Here is a 23,796-nt window from a genome sequence, read left to right as displayed (position 1 = left end):
CTGGCGGCGCCGCCGCGCTTCGGCTGGCCCGGGGGTCGCTGCCTGGGAGCAGTTTTAGCTGCTTCCTTCCCGTCCCGGCGCAGGTGCCCTTCCGGGTCCGCCATCCCGGGCGGGTGGCGGCCGGCGCGTGTCTGTGGCAGGGGAAGGCGAGGGTGTCCCCTTTGCAGAGGGGAAAGCGAAGCAGTCAGCGTGGCTCCGGCGCAGAGGTTGGCGGTGAAGTGCGTGTGTCATGTAGTCAGTTATGTGTAAATTGCAGCTGTTCAGCCTTTATACCCGGGTTGTGTTAGCCAGGTGCCTGGGAGTAACATCCGAGTTACAAAGGAGTGCCTGGACCCTTCTGGCACTGGGCGGCTGTGGTCAGTTTGGGGCTCAGGATGTTGCAGAGCCATTCTGGATGTAACTGCTGAACGTGTGTGGAGGTTCACACCCATACTTGCTTTCTGTGTTCTATCGGTGGTGAGTTGGTGATTGCTGAAGACGTTGCAGCTTAAAGTAGCTTTAGAGACATCCCCTGTGGCTGTTTGGTAAGGATCCTGAGAAAGTTAGAGCCTGATTTTGTGCCTTTTGACTGGTATGTGCTCCTCTGTTTCTGATTTCCCATAATGTACAAATAAGTGACTCTTTCCCTGTTTCTTGGGAGGGGGGGAAAGGAGTGTTTTCCTAAAGCACTTTAAGAAAGGGTGATACGCTCCATAGCTAATGTGTTGCACAGCACAGAAAATCCATGTGTTTCTGGAGCTAATGACAAGTACAGTGCTCTTCATTTCAATTAAGCTAGTACTGCTGTTACAGAAACAATTATTGTGTGGGGCTTTTTTTCCCTTGAAGCTAAAGTTTATTTTTCCAGAATCACATATATAATGTATGCAGCCTCAGAGATTGCCTTTTTTATATTTTTTGTCTTGCCAGGCCACAGCCAGTTGCTGAGAGATGAGCATAGTTTCCTGTAAAACTTCTGTTTGACTTCATAATGGCATTTTTAATGTGGTGGTGTGTGGGGGGAGCACAGCCCTGTCACACATTTGACATATAAAACACAGGTTATCAGTTGCCTTAAGTATTCAGGAAACAATTTCAAATTTACCTGGAGATATGTTCTTGAAGATATTTTCCATTAACTCTGGTGTTTAAGCATATTGAAATCATTTGTTGTTTGAACAATATTGCTGAAATGCACACCAGCAAAAAATACCATGATTTACAATGGAGAGGGATGCAGAAACAGGCCAGACTAAAACTCAACCTTAAATAAAGAACCTGCCCAAAGTTTCTCTTGAAACTTTGTGAATGATGATGTCTCTCTGCTTTCTTTCTTAAGAATATGTGAATATTAGGAGAAACTCTGAGCTAAAAGTGCTTGCTATACAGAATAACAAGCAGAAGTCTGCTGAGAAGTCATATGATTGACTTGCAGATACTGTCTTCCATGCATTCATTCAAACCTTGCTGCATGAGCTGCGTGCAGCCTGTTAGCACTTCTAATGTCATTTGTCAACCACGTGGATTTTCTCTGGACTGTATAGATTTTTAGTGTGGCTTCTTAGAACTTGGAAGAAAATGTTCTAGTTGGCAAAATACGCTTGTAGGTTCTAGGGAGCAGTTGTGGAAACCGGAAACTGGTGTCTCATGAAGGAGCGTGTATCAGCTGTTAAGCAGGAAGTGGACTCAAACAGGGTTTTGATCCTTAGCACGGGTAAAAGTCAGCTGTCACTCGTAGGTTCCATCAGCTCCCCATGTTCCTGCTCTGTCAAACATTTCAGGAAGTCTTGCTTAAACAAACACGAAGCTATTAAGCAGGCTAGCAGTGCAGGCTTAGTGAGGTGGAGTGGAAGAAATCAGATGTGTATTGAGGTTAAAGAATATGGGCCATGGGAAAGTATGACTTTTGGCTAAATGAAGGCTTTGCTACACAGCAAGTAGTCTTGAAAGTATGGCTCCCCCAAATGTAGAATGTGGTTTGGGTTTTTTGTTTGTTTGTTTTCCTTAACGTAGCTACTCTTGAAAACAAGGAAGTTTGGAGGTGTTAGATATGACCACAATAAACCACAGTTTGGGTTGCTTCCCTGGTAACTTGCACAAGAACCTGTATTGTAATATGGAGGGGAAGGAAGCAGTGTGCCAGCCAAGTTAATCTTTCAGTCTTGCTTTTGTTTGCAGGTTGTTCTATTTCTCATTCTGAAGTTAACCTGGCTAAACAATGAGTATGTCTTGTGCTTGCTCAGGTGTACTTTTCTTCAGTTTTCTTGTTATAAGGGCTGCAGAAGTCACAGCACTGACAGCTCTTCTCTTGAGCTGAAGTTAAAACTTCTTCATGATGTGCATGCAGAGTCTCCATTTGAAAACTTAAAGTTCCCATAAGACAGCAGCTGGAGTGTGTCCTCTGTGTAGTGGCTCTTTACTTACCTTGATTACTCGGGATGTTTAACTAGGAGCTCTGAATTGCTTTCTGCAGCGGTGCTGATCTCTTGCAAATGACTAGGCAGGGGACATAGGCTCCTAACTCTGGCACTCTTGACCTGTACTAATAGCAGATGTCTGTGGTAGGTGGGTTGAATGTCCCCCCTCTAGCATCTAATGAGACCCCTCCTCCTCAGTTGACTGATGATGTTCTGTTTCACCACCCTGTGCATAATCCATGTTCCTGAACCCTTTCCAGAGCACGTGAAATGGCTGCAGATGACAAACGGTCTCCGACACTGGACTCTACCAGTGATCTACCTCATTCTCCTAGTAGTCCATCTCATCTCACTCACTTCAAACCCCTGACTCCTGACCAGGACGAGCCTCCTTTTAAATCAGCCTACAGCTCTTTCGTAAATCTATTCCGTTTCAGCAAAGGTAAGCACTTGGAGGAATGTGCCTGTGTGGATTGTGCATACTGTCTGTTGTACTGATGTCCTCTGCTGCCACATAAACTTGTAAAAACATCTCTGAATAGAAGAGCATAAAGTTAGACAGCTGGCCAAATGGATAGCGAGTCAGTGAGATAATTTATAAGGGATCTTGCATCTTGCTTTTGGGTGACAAAGTAGAACTTTGTCATGGGAGAAGATAGCCAGCGTCTTGCAGCTAGAAATCTGTGGCTGTCCATGAAGGTCAGAGACAAGCCAGTTAGCACATAGTATTATTGTAACTTCTTAACTGGGCACCTGGATTTCCTTTGTCTGTATTAAGTTTTTGGAGCTAAAAGTAGGATTAACCCTCTGCCAGCCTATGTGCCTGTCCTTGAGATGCAAGTTCTCACTCCAGACTTCTCCACTCCTCACCTTCCTGTCCATCTTGTACCTTCACACCCTGGGTGGCAGCTGAGCTGCGATAAAGGATTGTATTTGCAGGAAGTCCACTCTAATTTGCATGGCTTAGCTGTTCCCCATCAAGAGGTCTGAAGTGTTGTGAAAGTTTTGTATATTAAAAAGTACTACTTGATTTTGGCCTTTGTACCACATGTATCATGAAACCCTTGAATTCTCAGTAGGTAAGCTCTTAAAGAACTCTGAATTTTTCTTTTTTGTTTCAAAGAAATATACTGCAAAGAGTGATGAATGAATGCACCTTGGTTTTATACAAAACCTGTGTATTTTTGCTGGAGATGGCAAACTGGTCAGTTGCTTTTGTTTAGTCTGTTCATTATCCAGCTCTGCTAAGCATACTTCTGCAATGTTTGGGCTAGGGAAAAGGGGCGAAGATAGCTTTTTGCATAAACAAACTGATCTGTTCAGACTCTTATGCAGAATGAAAAATAATTACTTGGTATGACTGCTGTTAGTTTGCATAGTAGAATATCACCTGTCATTACTGGTTTATTGAAAGTAACATAAGATGTGGTCAATATTGGCTTCAGATGTTTGTCTCTGACAAATGTAGCTTCAGTCAGTGAAGCATTGTGTTGGAAAAATGGGATAGCAACCTTGAAACAGCATGTGAAATGGGCATGTTCCTGGAATCAGTGAGAACCTGCCTATACTTGATCCTCTGATGGAAAAGGCTGGTTTATTAAAGGCTGTGGTAACTTTAATGTGACCTCAGTACTGGCTTCTAACATAACTGAAAAAAATCTTTCCAGGGGAGAAGCTGATAATCAAACATAGCTATTTCATATAGCAAGAAAAATTCATGTTTGCTGGTTTGTTTTTTTTAGACACTTTTCATATTAGGGATATTTCTGAAGTAGCCTGAGCCTTGACAGACTAGTTCTACATACTGGCCTGTTTCCATGTTTTGTATGGTACTTTTCAGACTCGAAATTTGTGTCTTTTATTATGTATAAACATGATCCAAATGAGCTATTTATGAGAGTTTCCTATGCCTTAGTTTTGCATGCACTACTGGTTTTGTTTATCATGTCTAAACAGTTGGTTTCTTGCTTTTTGTTAACTCCAGATGATGGCAGGCTTTCATCCATGTCAGAGAGAGCGGAGGCAGGTCCAAGTGATCCACAAGCATTGAGCGGTGGCTGGTCCAGTCCTCAGCATCCCACGAGGGCCCAGTCTCTGAGGTCACCGGTACCTTACAAAAAACAACTGACTAGTGAGCTGCAAAGAAGATCTTCTACAACCCTGGGTAATTTCAGCTCTTTGCGCTACAAGGAAATGTTGTACTAGCAAGTTTGGTATGCCTCAGAGGGAAGTGGAAGGAGGTGAACGAAAGATCATTGATGGTCTGGATTGATAGCAGAATTTGATATCAGGCTACAGTGCTTCTGTTAGTGAGGCTGCACTTTAACATCAGAAACATGTCCCCTCCACCCTTCTTAGTGTTCCAGCAAGACACTGTTGTTGGGTCTCTGCTGTTTCAACTACAAAACAGTCTGGAGCAAAACAGGCTGCCAAAACACATCCAGTGTTTTAAAGTTACTTGAACCTTGATCCTGAAAATTTCTGCTTTGTCTTGAGAGACTTCAGTTTCTTAACAGCCATATGCAAACTGTAACTTCAGGGCTCAGTCTGAATGGGGTTGATGTTTGTGTCTTCAAGGGAGTCATAAATGCGGATTTTTGCTTGTAGCTGTGTTGAGGAGAATTGAATAGGAACTTGTGCCTAAACCTTTTTTATTCCTAACCTTGGAACTATTGTAAGATGCTCTTTTAGCTGGAACAGGAATTGAATGTGATTTCAAAGGTGCAACTGTGTAATGGCTTTATGAAGATCTGGAAGGGCTAGTAAGTAGATTGCAGGGGTCCATCTTGAGATCTGCCTGGTAACCGTTGGCTGTTTGTGATGGCCTTAAGCAAACTGCTAAACTGGGTAAAAATCCTGTGCAAGACGCTATTTTCAAGAGTATGGTGCCCAGTGAAAAAAATGTTGTTAATGTGAATGAGATTTTTACAAAGTTGTCTCGTCTTGATAACCAGAAAAAACTCCAGTACAGATAACTAGCATATTCATCTCTCTAAGTCAAATGCTGTCTTAGTTGTACACATTCATAATCTTTCTCCTTGCTCTCTAGTACTGTTTGTGCTATTCAGTTGTATCTGTCACAACAAACCAATTAAGGTTTGGGGTTTTTGTTTTGTTTTAAAGCTTTTTTCAAGTGCCCCAAGTACAGCAGTGTGCTCTTGGCTGATTTGCCAATTTATTTATTCTTAGTTACCTCTTGTAAATCACTTGGAAATTAACTGGGGATTACAGATAATAAACCTTTAGGTGTCGTAGGTTGTTCAGTACTCGGGGGGCAGAAATAAACTTGCTGTTTGACTTCCACTGGGAGTAGGCAGCCAGGGAAATGAGAGTTAGTCTAAGGGGGAGGTTGCTGCATTATTACAGTGCCTTTTCGGGATCTTCGTTCACGTCTCTGGGTTTGGATGAAAGTATGCTTAGAAAAATGTGATGATGAATCAGCCAGGAAAGAAGTAAAGTTAGACCAAGCAAGAATTGCTGGCTTTTTGAAGAGATTTCTGTCATATTGGGTGCTGAGTGGCTTGACTCACTGTTAAGTATCTTCCCCCATATAACCTCAGTGCTGTAACAAACATAAACTCTGTGTAATGCAAGTAAAAGCATACTGGATTGGTAAGGAGTTTTCAGGGGAGTTTTTCAAGTTGTCTCACTGTATTTGAAGAGGGGAAGAATGCTTACATTTTCCCTCTCCAGAAATCAGGCATTGCTTTTTCGTTTCTAAAGTTTGCTTCAGAAAATTTTCATGCCTTCATTTGTCTTAAAAGCTGCTGAATAATTAGGCCTTTGATGATTTTTTTTTTGAACATTGCGCAGAAGAGAATTTTCCTTCTGTCACAGCAGCTGATGCTGGGCTTCAGAGATAATCTTAGAAATTGTTCTTGTACCTAAAGAATGAAAAGCGATGTAATTTACAGAAACACCTAGATTGGTACGTCAGTTCAGTGACAGTGAGGTGTCTAATCTAATTGAGTGTTCTTGCAACCTTTTATCTGTAGGCCTGTAAATGTCTCCTCAGGCTTGGCCATTACTTGGTTCATAACATTGGGAAACGTAGGCAGGAAAATGCCAAAGTCCATCACAAAAGGTGTCTCTAGGCTACTTGAGTTTAAATAACATGCTAAGCTTAAGCAAGCTGAAAGGAATAAATAAATAAATAAATAAAAGGCTTCTGGTGCCTCTAAACAGTCAGGGGATGAAATTGCTCCTGAAGATGCTGACTGCCACCCTCTCATCTGCCCATTAGCTTGCATTCTGCACAGCAGATACTCTCATTGCTCAGGGCCCATGCTGACTGGTAAGTGCAGAACAGCATGTAGGGATGGTGGCTTTTGTAAGAAACTGTCTAGCATTGAATATGTAGGGTTTCAGTTGTGTGCTTCCCTTCAGGACTGCTTACACAAAACCATTATAATAGCACCTTACTGGCTTTTGTGAATTTAGGAGAAGCTGCTGGGTGTCTGGCTTACATTTGTGGGTTGTACAGCTGAAGAACCAGTGCTGAGACTGTACATTGCTGGGGCCTCCGTTTTGGGTAATTTGTTACATCCTCACGTGCTGGAGCAGGGTTCTGGGGAGCTGGTGTCACTTCTACAGAGACAGGGGGCCCAGGTGGTTGTGCTGGACTGCACGTATCTGTGTGCCATCATCTATGCGTTTTCAAGGTGCTGGACTGAACCAAAATAGTCTCATACTGAGACAATGTCACAGCTTGCAAATCCAGTTTAAGGAGAACTAGAAATGCTGACCAATTGGAGAGGGAGCATTGGTAGTAAAAGCACTTCTAGCTTGTTACCCTGTCATGCAGGATAATGGTGTTAATGCTAGACAATTGTAGCAGACTGTCAGTGATAGGGAGTGGCAAAGGAACTTAGTAGGAGTAAGGAAAGGTCAGAAATCATGAGGGAGAAGAAGGCCTGAGGAACGTGTGTGGTGGTTACTGGGAATCATAAAGAACATGACTTATTATCAGAGTATCTTTTCTATTGAAAAAGGTTTTGGAAAATGAAAATGCATGTTGTAAAATGAAGTTAAGGACCGTTTTCATACTTTTCATGGCAGTGACTTGAGGAAAATGCAGTGTTTGAACTGTGATAGTGAACTCGGATATGAAATTACATGCTTGGCAGCAAATAACTGGAAAGAAATTCATGTTGGTTTGTATTAGCAAAACTGCGGTATCCCTGGCAGGGATATTAATTGTTGAAACTGTGTGAAGCTCTCTGTTGCACCTCTTGTGTTAGTATATGGTCAGCAATCTTCCTGTAAACTGAAGCTAGCAGTTAAGTTGCAACAAAGTAGTTCTCGTAGTGTTTTTGACTTGTGATTCACTGTAAAATAAATGCGAAAGTACATAGTGTCATGAAAGAAACTCTGGAGAAATATATTTCAGTGATTCAGTAATTAAGGATGCAGAACAACTGCATGACTTACTGAGCAAATCTTTCTCTGACCTGAACTCAGAGTGTACCGAGTAGGTAATCATAGATGGAAAGCTGCAGGTTCCTTCCCGGTTATGTGATGGGGAGAGTAGGAAAAAGAGGAGAAAAACATAGTACAGAGGATATATATAAGTTTTGACAAGGATCAGCAGCCATGAATACATATAGGAAGGATGAGTGTTACTGACTTTTTAGCAGTCAGTTAATTTTTAACTTAAGAAGGGTAAATAGGTTAGAAATAAATTGGAAATCTAGATGAGGTTCCGTTTGGTATACTGAGGTTTTGTTCCTTGAACATAGAGATAGGAAGGGAATGGATAGGAAAAACACAATTGCTGCATAAACTGGTAGTCCTGAGCGTTCCACACTCCAGTTTGGTGTGTTACATTGGAGGGCTGAGATGCAGCTGGCTTTTGTTTGTTAAACGCAGAATTATGTCAAGTGAAAAATGACTGTCTTGTAGAGTGTTTGGCTAGGGAGGAAGAATAGGTGGTTGAAGAAGATATGGTAGAGTTGTGGGCTGAGAAAGTATAAGGACTTTGTATATCAAAGCCGTGAGGAAGCTGGCTTCACTTGCAGGAAGTTGTTTTGTGCTGGTTGGACAATGACAGGCAAAAGTTTGTGGAGCTGATCTGATTGTATGATAGATTAACACTTAAAGTTTAATTTTATTTTAAAAAACAATTTTCTTGTGTGTAATTTTTTAAATTGTGGCTAGGGGCAGGGGAAGGTTTTGGGGTGTGTAGGTTTTTTTCCTCTGTGGGTGTTTTTTTTTTGTTTTTTTTTTTTTTAAAGTAGCATATAGCAAGTTTGCTGCTTAAGCACTAAAAAAAGCTTACCACTACTTAGATGTGTAAGTGTGGTCAACCCTCTTGGGATCAAATTAAAAGAAGATATGCAATCTTTTCAGAAGTGTGGCTGATGGCAGTTGGAATGATGGTGTGGGCAAAGCAAGAAAAATACTCTTGTAGTTTCCATGTTTGTGGAAGGAAACATGAGTTTTGCAGATTTTAATGGTGAAATAAGGAAATAAAATTACAATGCTGAAAACATATACATCTGTAAATTGTGCATGCGCTGACTGAGAAAATGGGTGTGTTATTTAAGGGAATTTGGATCAACAGTAAGAGTGAACCTAAGATTGAACCTAAGATGTGACTTCTTTTATAAGGATAGTGTGTTAGACATAGTGTGTCCTGTACTGCAGGAACAACTTCTTACATTCTTGCTATACAATGCGTTTTCCCTCAGAAAGGGAGAAGTCACATGACTGGATAGGAAAAGAGCCAACTGAATTTTGATCTGAGTCAGTCAGCTTCTCTAGTATAAACAGGTTAGCCATGTGCTCCTACTGCTGATGGCATGCTTTTTCTAATGTAGATGACATCCTTTTGACATTGTTTTATGTAACAAGGAAAAGGGCATTTAACTAGGAAGAGAACCGGTGTGGAATTACCTGTGGCATTTCCTCAGTGCTGTGTATGTTTATACTTTGGGAATCCCTTGCCTGACAAGATTTGTACCTGGTTAGGCAGGAGGCCTGATAGTAATTTTTTGAAATAGAAGCAACGTTCCTGGTAGGGAGATACTCTTGAAAAAGTTGCAGTATGAAAGTCCTGAAAGTAAATGTAGCATAGATCTTGTGATAGATGTAAGGAGGAGCCAAAGGTTTCTATGGTATTCTCAATGTTTTCTTGAAATTATTAAAGTCCCTTTAACCACCTTAAAATACCCAACTTGGTACTATCCAAAAGTGTACTTGTTTGATTTAAAAAAAAAAAAAATTCTAAGTGGCTAGCCACAGAGCTGGGTTTAAACCTGTAGAATATCTCTAAAATCATCTCCTGTTGTGGATTCGTTGTTGTACAGAGGTCTGTAAGCAGCTATATGTGGGCTGATTAACTAAAAAACCCTACTAAGAACCTGAAGATACTCTATGGGTTTTGTACTGCACACAAAGGAATAGCCTAGTTGTTATTGCACAGCAACAGTTAACATGCTTTTGCTAGTGCTGTCAGCTTTCCCGCTGACATCAGATATCTAAAGCTGTAAACAGAAAGCAGCCATGTCTGTTCTTCGTGTACTAGGGGGAATCCAAATAAAATGCTAGTCAAATGGAGAGCAGTGAAGCTGGTAAGAAACTTTAAACTATTCAGAAAAGTTGTTGATGTAGAAAAGTGACTCTGAAAAGGTTTAAATGTTCATGTAAATGCAGCACTGTGTTTGCAGATCTTTCTGGAGAGAAGGATCCTATTTGTAACTCATAGGGCAATGCTTCAGAGTAATTAGCATTTTATAGGAAAGAAATGAACTGTTACCTTTTTGTTTAGGAGTCTCGTTATAGTTAGTCAAAAATGATCTATACAGGTTCTCAACAACTTGGCTTTTTTCTTAGAAAATAAAACAAAAATATCGAAAATATAAACTTATGGATGCATTTTATTCCGAGTTACTGTTTTTAATAGAAACCAACTGATTGAGTCCTGAGACTTGCTGTAGTCATTTATAGATCAGGTTAAGGCATTGTCTTATACCAGTCCTAGAATGAATGTGGATACTGTTGCAATTATTTTGTAAGTATTAATATCCTAGAGAGTGTTCTAAAATGAGACCAGTGCTTTCTAAAAGTCTATTACAAGGTTCATATCGTAGGTTGAAAATCAGATCTTTAAAAGATGTTTTCATTACCGGAGAACTTAAATAGGTTCTTGTAAACACAGAGGGTGTTATTTAAAATGACAGTTAAAGCAAGCTATCTGGCATTGGAAGCTCCTTTTGGGGGAGAAGAGTGCAAGGGCAAGAAGTGATACACACTGTAATTTTGTAAAGTGCATACATAAGTGAACATTTCTCCCTCTAAGGGAGTTCTGTGTTGTGATGTGAATGTTGATGTATTGTGGAAGAAATAAATACTATTTTCCCCTTCCCTTCCAGACAATCGAAGGAAGGTAGAAGCACCTCTTGGAGGTCATGATCCTCGAACTGCAGTTCAGTTAAGAAGCCTCAGCACTGTTTTAAAGCGCCTCAAAGAAATCATGGAGGGGAAGAGCCAGGTACTTCTGACAGACTTGTAGGCCAAACTATCTAGAAATTGGACTGTTCACTGGGCTTCTCTGAGCTTCATTTTTAGATAACTCATGGGGGTTTTTCAGATGTTTGAAGGATTAGTGAATAAACTCAAAAATCATTGTGTGAATGCAGGGGAAACAATTTACGTTCACACTGACTTCTGACATGTCAAGCATCTGTTGTATTGTGGGAGTGAAACCTTGCAGTTGCTCAGCTTTTTGAACTTGAACCAGATGCTCTCATTTTAGACACCCTCCCACTTCTGTGGGAACCTGATGGTTTTCTCCTGTGAGGACTAACCATGGGCAGGTAAAACACATTGACTGTCACAAATAGTAATGAGAATTCTGAGGATGAATTAAGTCTGCTACTTACTGTGGTAATGATTGGTGAACAATATTAGCTTGAAAGTCTTGTCATGTTAATCAGTTTTGATTCAGTTGGATAAGGTTCTGGTGGTTGCTACTGACTTGCTAATTTCACCTCTCTCTGCTGTGTTGGACTATGCCTTTAAGAGGAGAATATAGTAGAGAAAGAAAGCCAAAACTATTTATAAGGGGCAATATAAATAGCTGTGTCTGGGAGCAAGACACAAACAGGCAAAAGTACCTTTAATTAATCTGAATGAAGAGGAAAGAGGCTTTTGGCTTGATAGCTTTACAGGTAGACTTTGAGTGAACTCACTTAGCTTCTAGTGCTATTCTGCTTTTAAGAGTAACTCTGCTTTGGTAGAAAGGGTGATACTTTTGTGGGTGAAACAAAAGACTTTCATTTTAGTAAGCAGGGCATTGAGTGTGGCCCCTACTAATATTTCAGTTTGTGGCAGCTTCTGAAGGTCCTGGAGATTTTCAGACATCTTTGAGCTCCTCATCAACAGCTTCAAACATACAGGATATAGCATAAATGAATATGTCTAGATCATTCTCTGCAAGCAGTATGTTAGTTGTCAGCATGCTGAGTTCTGTACAAATGGTAATGCCTCACTGCCCTTCACTGCAGCCACGTCTTGCTTGAGGCACTCCAGGCAACAATTTCTTCCTGCTGTGGACTTGTCTGTCTCTACAGGAGACCACTTTGCTGTTGTAGAAAGCATGTGTCAGATCCTGGAAGGTGCTGCTCTAATCAATCTCTGCTGCTAACAGGGGCCAATCTTCTGATTTGAACTCTTCCTTGTAGGCTGTTCTTGTCATGAGCGTTAGCTCTGACTAGAGCAAAGCAGAAAGTGTCACCAGCAATGGCTGGGTTTCTAAACATCCCAGTCCTGTGCAAGTGGTGCTGAGGCAGTGTGGGAGAGATGGTGGGCAGAGGCACTGTTTGGAGCAGCCACTCTGTATGTGGCAGAACCAGAGATTTGGCTTATCATGCAGCAAAAACTGTTAATCGACATGCCCTGCAGCTTTGCAGTAGTTTCTTGGCAAAGCACTGCATCTTTCCCTGCTTGAAGCTTAGTGGTCATCTTAAAAATTTATAAACTCATTAGACTACTTTGAGCAGTCTTCAGCCTCTTTCTGTACAAGTTTTCTTGGGTGAAGACAGCATGAAATTGTCTCATTGATCATAGCTGTTTTAATCTCAAAATTGGTCTAGCAGCTATGTCAAACTTCACTTCGTGAATATCCAAAAATAAACCCCAATTCAGGGTATGCATTTTGTTGTTGTTGTGTGAAAATCAGAGTATGGGATCACCTTCCTTCTCTGTGGTTACTGTCTTCTTTCTCGGGTTGTTTTGGGAAAATTCTCGCAGCACTTTCTCTTCATAAGAAAAACCCAGAGTACTCAGTCCCTCTGAAAAGGCTTACTGCTAGAACTGAACTCTAGCAGTGTTTCACAGAGCTGTCATGTGACCATTAGCAGTTGTCTCCATCCATGGTGCTTGTAGCTAATGTGCTCAGAATCATAATTGAGAGATCTGTCTTGCTCTGTTTATGGCTAGAACACCAAATGGAAGCTTTAACTCTTTGTTTTCAAGTCTTAAAAACAAGACAAAAATTCCTGTGGCTGCACCCATGCCATAAATCAGTATATGTTGTTATCTCCTGCATATGTATTCCACATTTGTCTGCATACAGCAGTTAAGCAGGAGTTTTGGAATAACATCAAACTGGAACACAGGCTTTTCAACTGTTTACTGAAGTTTTGAAGATTTTGATCATATAACAAAACTTTTTACATGTATCTATAATACTTTCAAAATACATCCCAGTATTAGCTGTTGAAATTATCTTCCTGCATTGATAATTCCTAGTAATTTGATTTACCCCTGGATAATAGCTTCAACTAATGTTTGGGGTTTGTTTTTTATGTTTTTAAACTGTGCTAGTTGAGGGGCTGTCATGTGCTAGACAAATGAGTGAAGAGTAATCAGTACTCTTATGTATTTGTTTCTTCTTGCAATTTATCTACAGATCATGATATTTTTTATCTGCTTTGCTTCCATCTTGATCAAGAAGGCAAAGGCTTACTAGATTTATTCTCTCAGTTAAAAACTCTGTCTTCTGGCTCCCTGTAAAACCACATGAAAAATCCTTTCTGTGCATGTGTGTGCTTGTACGCAAGAGTGCACACACACATGAATATATGAAAGTGTTCTTTTCATGTGCCCGATCTACAAAGCAATCATGAATCTAAATATGCTTTTTTATTTACCAAAAAACCCATAAATCTGCTGCCTTCTCTTGTAGGACAGTGACTTGAAGCAGTACTGGATGCCTGACAGCCAGTGCAAAGAATGCTATGACTGCAGCGAGAAATTCACCACCTTCCGACGGAGGCACCACTGTCGACTTTGTGGGCAGATCTTCTGTAGTCGATGCTGCAATCAGGAAATCCCTGGAAAATTCATGGGCTACACAGGTAGGATTTATCTGTTGAGAAGCAAAACATTCTCTGTGTGCTCAGTTCTGTTTGGACTACTGCATTTTAGATTCTGGCATCTGCTAGAGAATGCTGCGCAGGATTCTGGTGGGCTTAGAAATAAGCAAAAAGAATCACAGGACCTAATTCTATTAATTTCTTCATGCACAGTGGTGGATTATGCCATGTCTGCTTATTTTTACCAACTATGTCCATGATGACAAATTCGGCCACTATTAAGCAAGGATGTTCACTATAACAGTTGTGCTCAGGTAAAAGCTGCTCTTAGCAATGGTAGTTTTAAAAATATAATGAGCTACATTTTCTAATTGAGGGTGACTCTTTCAAATACCAGTTACCGTACTCTAGACCCAATGGAGATAATGATTTCCAGACATCAGCTGGTATGTCAACATGTGATTGGCTATTGTTGTACCATGATTTCAGTGTGCACATGTGTGCACTCTCTCTCCATTCCCACAAACTGTCTCTCTCTTACTGATCATGTGTTTTGCATCATCTGACTTGAAGAAATTCCCTGAGTGTATATTTATCTGGGGTTTTTCTCTTTAAAGAAATATGAGAACTAGAAACATGGAGAGAGGTTTTGAAACAGGAAATCCTTCTTTTCTCATCACTACACACCTCTAATCCTGTAGGAACAGACTACTATTTGTTCCCGTTTACTTACACTCTCTGGTTCCCCTTTCCATAGGGGATCTCCGAGCCTGCACTTACTGCCGCAAAATAGCCTTAAGCTATGCACACTCCACAGACAGCAACTCCATTGGAGAAGACCTAAACGCTCTGTCAGATTCTGCATGTTCTATATCAGTGCTGGATCCTGGCGAGCCACGCACACCAGTTGGGAGCCGTAAAGCTAGCCGCAACATCTTTCTGGAGGAGGATCTAACCTGGCAAAGGTAAAGTGAATGGCTTGATGCTGAGCTCCGGATTCTTAACTGTGTTTCCAGGCTGACACCTGCCTAAACAAAAACTGGTGATTTCCATCTAGGGAACTTAGAAATACATATCCTGTAAAAAGAATCTAATTCTATGCTCGCTTCTAGTATTCTTCAAATTGAAATGTGGAAACTTTTCTGGTGTAGTTCTAAATTGTTCGCATTTCTTCCTTTAACCTGTTGAATCAGTGAGTCCGTACCAGTGACAGAGCAGGTTTTAGCTTCAGAGTTTAAAGAGACAAAACCAAAAAACATCCCTTCTAAGCACCAATGTATGCTTTACCTGTCAGGTTGTGATTTGGGCAAGAGAATATGAGATGCTGTCTGTGTAAATAAGAGAGGAATGATGGAAATAACCACCTGTTTCAACTGAATTGGGATTGAAAGGGCAGCTATGAAAGTTCCCTGATTTCCTTTCAAATTATATTTCTTCTTATTGCTCTTGAATAACAGGATCTTTATTTTGGAAGATGAATAAAATAATACTGTACTTCTCAAGTGGTATGCAAGTTGATTTCTGAGGACCTTTAAATTTAATGTAGGAAAATGAAGAACTAATCAGATGTGGTGTTTGTGCTCATTTCCCTAAAAACAGAAGAACGGGCAGGTGTGAAACTACTGAGGAGGTCTTGAGTCAGAGCCTTTCTTTAGTGGAGGAGTAGTGTTTGTGATGTGTGCCTCTCTCAGCAGATATCTTCTAGTGGTTCGGATAGTATTAAAAGAAAAGCCTCAAAAAAACCTGTCTTCAGAAAATGCCCTGACTCTTGCTTTGCATGTTGCTTTTCATAGGATGGTGCTGTTATATGGAAGCAATTAAATAATCGGCTTTAGGCCTAAATAAAGGAAAGTACTTCTGGCTTAATGTCATGGTCATCTAAAGCAGTAATGTTGCAATGCTTAGGATAAATACTACCAAATTTTGAATTGGGAATAAGTGTGTGTACTCAGAATGCTTCTCTTCAGGTGTACAAAGTAGTAGAATGTATCATTAGTTCTGTCTTCTGATGTGTTATTAGTATCTTTATTTCGGCAATTTAACAGCTTGTAGACATGAATATATAAAGTAAGTACTTATATCTTTATTTTGGGTAGCTTGTAGCACTGAAGAAAAATATTGCCTATTCTTTAAAGACTGATAACACTTTTTATACTAGAACACTTAGTCTTGATGGGAGACATTGAATAAACATGGACTGGTTTTGTGTGTGAGAGGGAGAGAGATTGAGATTAGGTGATTTATTGTTGCTTTAGTTTCTTCAGTGCTCATTGCTCTTGAAATGTAAAACTTTGCAGTAGACTACAGTGCATTTTTTTTTTTTTTAATACTGCATTTGGTAAGTTCCTGATTGACCTTCAGAGGTTTAAACTCAAGATATTGAACTTAAACAGCACTGGAGTGGAAAGTGGCAATTCAGTTTCAAGCAAAGTTTTTTTTCTAATATGTGACTTTTGTGTGAGAAGTAGTTTGCTTCAGGAGAAAACTTGGGAGTTTTCCCGACCATAGAAAATAATGTATCTGAGATAAGGCTCTTGCCTTTCCTGTTCTCATATGCTGCAAAGCATTTAGGGGAGTGATGCTGTATGTACTTGTCTGACACTGATCTGCTCTTTGAGCAGTTGGAATGTAGAGGCTTTAACTAACTCAAAGGGTTGTGTCCTTTAAAAATGGATGAGTGGTGTACTCTGGGCAAGTGCAGATACTCAGACAAAGTTGTATTGCGTACATTTTCTCATGAAGAGCATTTATTGTGCTAGTAACATGTCTTCATCCCAAAGCACAGTCAGTATCTGGCTGTATCAGTTGAAGTGTAGTGGCTAGTATCCTATACATTTTTTTGCCAGTAGGAATTGATGGTGTAAGAACATCTGCTCTCATTCCTTCTGGGATGGAAGGAAAAGGAGGGCAAAGGTGATAGTGATCAGGTTAAAGAATTACAGAAGGTTGTCAGGCTATCTGGCTAAAAGCTGTCTAGCAATAGCTACAGATAGTATTGCTTGAGTTGCAGAGATGATGTGTTGTAGAGGCATTTCCCTGATCTCCCCCTCAAAAGCATGGAACCTGTAAGAAAGGGATATAGGGGAAGAGGGTGGGAAGACAGGATAGTATGAGAAGTGGAAATAAGCTGTATTGTCCAAGACTTGAGTCTGAAGGGAGAAGAATTGAGCACTGTCCTCCAGATGTCATTTGCCTACAGATGGGGAAAGATTTCCCTATTCCCTCATTGATTTAACAACCATGGGTGTGAATGAGAGATAACATAATAATTAACTGTATTTTAATTCCAGCTGTCCTAACACAGCTGCATGTGGCAAATCTCTCAAACATCTGTAACATGCTCCTTTTCCTTGCAGTTTGATTCACCCCGACTCTTCAACTCCCACATTGTCTGCACGCCTTGGGTCTGTCCAGGAGGATGCAGGAAAATCACCAGCTAGGAACAGGTAAACTACTCAGATATGAGTATTTTCTGTTCTGGATGCACTCCTAGCACACTCTTTGCTGTAGAGCCTGTATTTTGGGGCTTGTTTTTACTGAGCATGCTGTTTCATGTCTAAAATGACACCCCATTGCCCATATGTAATGATAAGGGAAGACCACTTATGTACATAATTATATTAACAGATGTACTACTTTTAAGGAACCTGTAGTTTGCTGCTGAGTCAGTCAAACAGAAGTGGTAGTGAAGAGGACAGAGAAGGGGAAAGAAGTGGCTAAGAAAACTAGAGTTCTGAGGAAGCTGAAGAAAAGGTATTGGCAGAGACTTGGTAATGGGAGGCAAAGACTGAGGTCATGGGGGAGCAGAGGTGTAGTTTTAATTTGTTTTGCTCCCCCCCCCCGCATTTGCTCCCTCTGTTCTTCTATTAAGTATAATCTTAAATTACCAGGCTTCCTTAGGCTAAAATCCCATCACAAGTCTTTATGCAAGAGTGCTGGAATGAATTTGGAAATGTTCATGAGAGTTTTAGTGTAGATTGTGAATGCTTGAGCTTAATCCCACCTAAATAGGCTGGTATTAAAAGCATAAGTCATTTCCAATTCCCAGTGGTTCTACTATGATACTTCCATTATGGTTACATTGGGGAAGTAAAGGTGAGGCAAGGATATGAGGAACAGAGTGAAGATAATCCACATTTCAGTGTTTGAGTCGGGGGACATTCAGAGACTTCCTTGCATTGGTGTTACAGGAATGCAGAATGTTTAGCAATTTGGAGGGATCTGGCAAGACCAGCAAAAGGACTAGGGAATTCAGCTGAGAAGGATGCTGGCCATACCTTTCAGGGAATGGAGAGCTTGGAGTCTTTATCTTCTGTGTGATGGGGGTGGCTAGGAGGAGATGCACGCTGACTGTACAGCTGAGAACGAAAGATCTCATGTAGCGGGAGTCAAATACTGGTGAATAAACTAGTACTAAAAATCAGTTCTGGGCAAACAGGGCAAGGAGTCCAGAGTTAAAAGTTCAATGCTAAATAACTGCACTGACGTCAAGAAATGTGTGAAACCTTGAGGATGCTCTCCTGCTTCCTGTTTGAACTCAGGTATGTTTTAAAAGGTCGCTGCTGTTTGCTCACACATGCAGTAGTAGGAGGGTTCTGAGCTGGACCTGGCAGGCCCAAACAAGTTAAAATTTAACTCTTTGGCTATTCATGGCCTCACCATAGTACTTAGCTGTCTGGTCTCATGTTTGAGAAGTAATGATGAGGTATAGCCTATTTCTGTCAAAAGTCTGAACCTATGGAAACAAAGCCATTGGCTTTGGGCTAAGCAGTGCTAGCCTTTAGATGTTCTCAAAGCAGCTGTAGATGTTTCTTTGAGGCAAGCTCTCTAGACGAGATGAAAAAAAAAGATGCAGGTAGCAGAAGTTACTTAGTATTATTTGTTTTCCTTGTAGGTGGGGGATATGTGTTTGTTTTTTTTTCCTCAGACTGATTATTTATGGGGAAAAAAACCCCAGCACAACAGTTAAATATTGCAAGCGGAGGGATTTGAACTTCTTTGCAGGTCATTCTAAAGAATAGGGATTTCCACTGCAAAATCTCCCCCTCTGTTTTTAGAAAAGATAAATACAGTAAAGTTACCAATGTAATTGATGATAAAGAAACAGATATGAAATCTGACTCTTCTATATCTGGCTTAATGGCCTTTTACACAAATGAAAAAGCCCTGCTGCTTGCAGGTAGGTTGCACAGTTAAAGTAGCTGTTGTGAAACAACTGGGAGGAGTGCTTAATGATGGATTCCATGTCTCATCTTCCACATGAGAATGCTTTCTGTTAAACTCTATCACTTTGCCAGTTCTAAATTTAACTTGAGAGCATCTGAACAGTAGAAGACTGGCAGAGTTTTAGCCTGCTTCGAAAGCCTGACTATGATAGAAGGTTTTTGCTTATCACTCCTAGATGTACATGGATGTAGTGCCAACATAATTTCCTTTGATTCTGCATAAATGACTAAAACTGACCTAACCTTTTATCAACCCAGTATTCCTTCTCAAGTGACAGAGGAGGAAAAAGTCATTTTGGCACTGCTGTGCGTTCAGTGTCTACTTTCTTGCAGTACAAAAGCTGAAATAGGGTGGCATTGCTATTTCATGCCTGGGCTTAGACACATCATTCACTGAGAATTCTTGAGAATAATTATAGAGTGTCTGTTAGCCAGTTAGCAAGCTCTGTGAAGTTATCTAAGTTTCATTCCAAAGAGCAGAGGCTGGCAACTGTTCTAATCACAGGGACTGCTGCAAGCCTCTTGAGTCAGTTTAGCACTGGCTTTTTGAGCTTCGTTGTTGCTGTATGCAGAAGCCTTTTCCATTCTCACTACTTAGAGAGCTCTTAGCACGAATAGTTTACTCTGCAAGTTTTTTGCTGCTGTGGGATAAGAAGTTGCACTTTGGTTATTCAGAGGCTTAGTCTAGTTGTGAGATATTGGAGCAGAGGGTATCTGGAACTTGTATTTGCATTTGTAGCTTTGCAGTGATTATTGTGAAATGGTGTGTACTGGAGTGCATAACCAAGATTTCCTAACAGCTGGGCGATCAGGTGGATGCTCCATACTGTAATACAAGGAAAATTGCCAGTTGGAGTGACCCCCAGCTTCAGCAGACAGTTTAGCCACCCTAGGAAACAAGTCCTCGAACTCCCAGGCTCTGCAAGCTGTCATCTATATATTTCAGAGAGCTGAGGATAAAAAATCTTAAATGGGTCAAGGAGAGGGGGAATCTCAGTGCCCTGTTATAGGGATCCTGGTGTTGGCCCTCATTGGCATCTGGCTTGTCTCTAAACTCTGCAGCTTCAATTACCCAGCATCCCATCCCTTCCCCAGTCTCTTCAAATGGAGACATGTATGAATTGCTGTGCATGAACTTAGTTCTAACTGCTTCCTACAAAGAGCTTTACAAAAGTTTGTTTAACTTAGATGTTGCAAAGCAATACACTTGCTTCCTAGGGATCCTTTCTTCTGTTTTAACCAAGGAGAGGAAGCTTTAAGCAGGAAGCCTGTACTGAGGAGAGTGAACAATGTCACAGGCTTATGTTCCTTTTTAGCATGCTACAAGATCAGTGCCTACTCTGATAAAGCATGCATAGTGAACACTTATGCTTCAGTTCTTTCCTCTTCCACCACAGATCAGCCAGCATCACTAACCTGTCACTGGATCGGTCAGGTTCACCGATGGTGCCTACCTATGAGACATCCGTCAGCCCCCAGGCCAGTCGCACGCATATGAAGGCAGAGACCAGCGAGGATGAGCGCAAAATCCTTCTGGTACCTTTCAGACTTCTGTTTGTCTTGCTCTGTGAAGGCAATGAAGCTTGCCTTTATTGTATCATGCAGCAGGAGTATCTTGCTGTCTTCAAAGGCTGTTGTCTGAGCACTCTTACCTGGACACCTCCTCCAGGTGGTGCTGGGATGGAGAATATTGATGCTGCTTTAGACACTTCTATCTTCCTGAAACAAATCATAGTTTCATGTGGTGTTTGTAGAAAGGTGTTTACAGTTTTAGTCTTGGGAAGCATGTTACGCAGTGTGGAGTTGGCGTATGGTGGCTCCTTGTGAGTTAAATTTGTTACAGTTACAGCTTTAATACAATGACCTGATTCTGTATTTCTCCAAGTTCAGATTTTCCCTTTCATAGGCCACATAATTGGAAACTTTAAATGGCTGCTTCAAAATGGTTACACCGTGATGAATGAGCTCAAGCTGTTACAGCTTACTGGGACAAAACATAACTTGGCCCCTCCCCTTGTTTGCAGAATAAATAAAACATTTTGTAAAAGGTCATAGTGACGTACTTGTCCGAAGAAAAATCAATGTGCAACAGTGTTCTGTGTAATCCTATTATCCCACCCCCACAGAGGCAGTGTTGTAGGTGTCAGTTACTGTACAGTGTTCAGTAGAAAACAGTGTTTCTTTCCTCTGCGGGAAGTATTTCCAACAAATGGGGCAAAAAATATACAGAGAAGGGAAGGGAGTGTTTTTCACACCTTAAAAGATTCAAGATTTATCCCAGTTGCCAATTTCAAATCAGGAAGGCTAATTTCTGTGTTAGGTATTTGCCTGCTGTAAGCAAAATGCATACAAGTATTCCTGAGGGTGCAAAACCACTCATGTTCCTGTTCAGTTGCACAATTCTTTTCCAAGATGGTCTGTAAATGAATAACCACGTGAGGGAGAAACATTTTTAAGGCACATCTTTACACCATCCAGCCCTGTGCCTGTATGTTAGTGCAGGAAAAGAGAAATTTAAACTGTTATGAACGCAACTTGGACCGAAATGATCAAGTCCCAGTGTGCTTCAGCTTCATATTGTCTCTTTCCTTCCTTGGGGGAGAAGAGTATTGGCAGCATCACTTCTGTTCATGTAAGAGCAGAAGATGCAGTGTCAGTTAACATAGGATTTTCTGTGAATTCCCACTGTTTGTTTAATACCCTTAGCATGTAGAGCTAACACTGTGTCAGGAGTCAGCTTAACATTTAAAGCTTAACGTACTCCATTCAGAAGACTAATGAACTTTGTTCATGAAATAAAAGGTAGGGGAGGATGTTCATTCACTGGGGTAAGCACATATTTCTGTGAACTAGAGGTCAGAATCCTTGAGTTGAAAGGATTTACTGCGTTCTGCCAGTTTGTGCAGTTTACTGATTTCACGATGCAAGTTAAGGGTAAACTACAAGGCAGCTGAAATGTGGAACTGCCAGTAGCATCAAATCTTGTGATCCTATGATGTGTCCTGTTACTGATCCATTTGACTCTATATCTGTACAGAAGGTGAGCTGCTGACATTTGTTTTATGATAATACCCAGGACAGCCACCACTGGAAATAAAAAAAGCAGAAAGCCAGTCCAGTAACAGAAGTGGAACAAAACTCTTGGATTTCAGGGCACCCTTGGGAAAGTGCAATAATGTGGGTCTGGCAGATAACTGGAAATCTGAAACCAGTTAAAATTTTAATTAAAGCTTTTTTTTAAAAATTCTGTTTCTCAAATGCCTCACTCATTATATTTTTGTGTAAGTGAGCTGCAGTGTCTCTTCTTCACCCCTTGGGGTGCTCTGTTGCTGTCTCAAAATAATTCAGGGTCCCAGTTTTGACTCTGCAACAATGGCTTGTGCTGTGCCAAGCCAGGGTGCATATGGGAAAGCAAAAGGGACCAGGTGTAGTCAGCCAGCTCAGTTTGGATGGAGCATAGCCTACACAAGTGTTGGTGCACATGCTTAACAGACCTGAAAATAAGTTCAAGGTACGGGCTGAAGTGTTCCAAATGGTGAGGGGAAGAGATCCACAGATATAAAAATAGTTAATTGAGTTGGGAGAGGTACACATGTTTCTTGCTTAGTGGCCAAAGCTAGCAGTGTCTAAAACATGCTTTATACTGGACAACACAAAAGGAATCCTCAATAAGAAATGGTCTCCTAGAACTTGAACATAGCAGTGTACACTGCTGTCAAGTCCTTGTTGCATGTCTGGACTTGATAATGGACTAGTATGCTTCACAAAGCCGAAGTCAAGCACAGATTATGTAGAAAAACATCTTCCAAAGGATGAGTTTTCATTGTCCTCTATATTTACATACACAACCTGAGTTTGAGAACAGGGTACAGAGGGCAGTAGTGAGGACATAAGTATCTTGTAGGCAGTACAAAATCTTGCTACATTAGAAACAAACCCCTTGTAACTCTGAGGGTACCCACTTTGTTTCTTCCTTGTTTTCAACATCATATAAAAGAAGGATATAAAGAGCTGATCTCATGTCTATTTGCTGTTTTTGTTTGTGCCTTTGCATATGTTGTGCAGAATGTTTTAGATTTTATGCTTATGCTTGTTTGTGGAGGGCTCTTGATCTAGAAGCCAATCTGTGGGCCCAGGTTGATGCTCTTGAAACCAGTGCTAAGGTCAGACTAGTAAGTAACTTGCACGTCTCCCTGTCCAGGACTCAGTCCAGCTGAAAGATTTGTGGAAGAAAATCTGCCATCACAACAGTGGGATGGAATTTCAAGACCATCGCTACTGGCTGCGCACACATCCCAACTGCATTGTGGGAAAAGAGCTGGTCAATTGGCTCATCAGAAATGGGCACATAACCACAAGGTAACTCTAATGCTTTAGAACAGCAGGTGTCTCCTGTCTCTGTGACAGGAGGTTGTTAGTTTTAGCAGATACAGGCTACCTTAGATTGCAGAGATAAACCCCTTTGCAGGGAGATAAAGAAGATTAAGATTTCTTCTCTACTGCCTACCAGAGAAGGTAGGATTCTGACTCTGCGTGTCCCAAAACAACGGGGCGTCTGGTTTGGGAGCCAGCGTGGGAAGCAGCTTCTGGGACAAATAACACTCAGACAGTTGGAGAATAGTGAGTGTATTACAAATACTGTCTAAAATGTTCACTAATACTCCAAAGGGCAAGTCTGTCCCTGGGATCAGAGATCACTAATAGCTGTTGATAGCTAAATTTTTGGTGGGGCTGGCAGGCTCTTAACCTTGTAAGTGAGTATAAAGAACCCAGTGTATTTAACTATGCGAGAGGGGGATAAAACTGAGATGGTTCTTAAGTGTAGAGCAACAGTCCTTATTCAGCAGAGATGTTCAG

At 41.0% G+C, this 23,796-nt stretch overlaps 1 protein-coding gene across 5 annotated transcripts in view; it reads left to right on the top strand.

Moving 5' to 3' along the window:
* Window positions 1–114: 114 nt before the first annotated feature.
* Window positions 115–23,796, top strand: part of PIKFYVE (phosphoinositide kinase, FYVE-type zinc finger containing) — a 66,164-nt gene continuing 42,482 nt past the window's right edge. For 2 of the 5 annotated variants that reach the window (XM_026853185.1, XM_026853182.1), the window contains exons 1-9: window positions 115–218; window positions 2,657–2,838; window positions 4,381–4,560; window positions 10,769–10,887; window positions 13,585–13,756; window positions 14,472–14,679; window positions 17,071–17,160; window positions 20,337–20,475; window positions 23,141–23,298. In XM_026853185.1, coding sequence (XP_026708986.1) covers window positions 2,667–2,838; window positions 4,381–4,560; window positions 10,769–10,887; window positions 13,585–13,756; window positions 14,472–14,679; window positions 17,071–17,160; window positions 20,337–20,475; window positions 23,141–23,298 — 1,238 coding nt within the window. In that variant the 5' untranslated portion in view covers window positions 115–218; window positions 2,657–2,666. Of the gene's footprint in view, window positions 219–276; window positions 525–2,656; window positions 2,839–4,380; window positions 4,561–9,859; window positions 9,968–10,768; window positions 10,888–13,584; window positions 13,757–14,471; window positions 14,680–17,070; window positions 17,161–20,336; window positions 20,476–23,140; window positions 23,299–23,796 lie in introns of those variants that run through there. The other 3 variants (XM_026853183.1, XM_026853184.1, XM_026853186.1) reach the window with 3 other exon arrangements.

Source organism: Athene cunicularia, assembly GCF_003259725.1.
Source record: "Athene cunicularia isolate RWA chromosome 7 unlocalized genomic scaffold, athCun1 chr7_part2, whole genome shotgun sequence".
In the NCBI taxonomy this organism is placed as follows: Eukaryota; Metazoa; Chordata; class Aves; order Strigiformes; family Strigidae; genus Athene; species Athene cunicularia.
The sequence above is the reverse complement of the archived record's forward strand: the minus strand, read 5'-3'. Positions and strand labels throughout refer to the sequence as shown.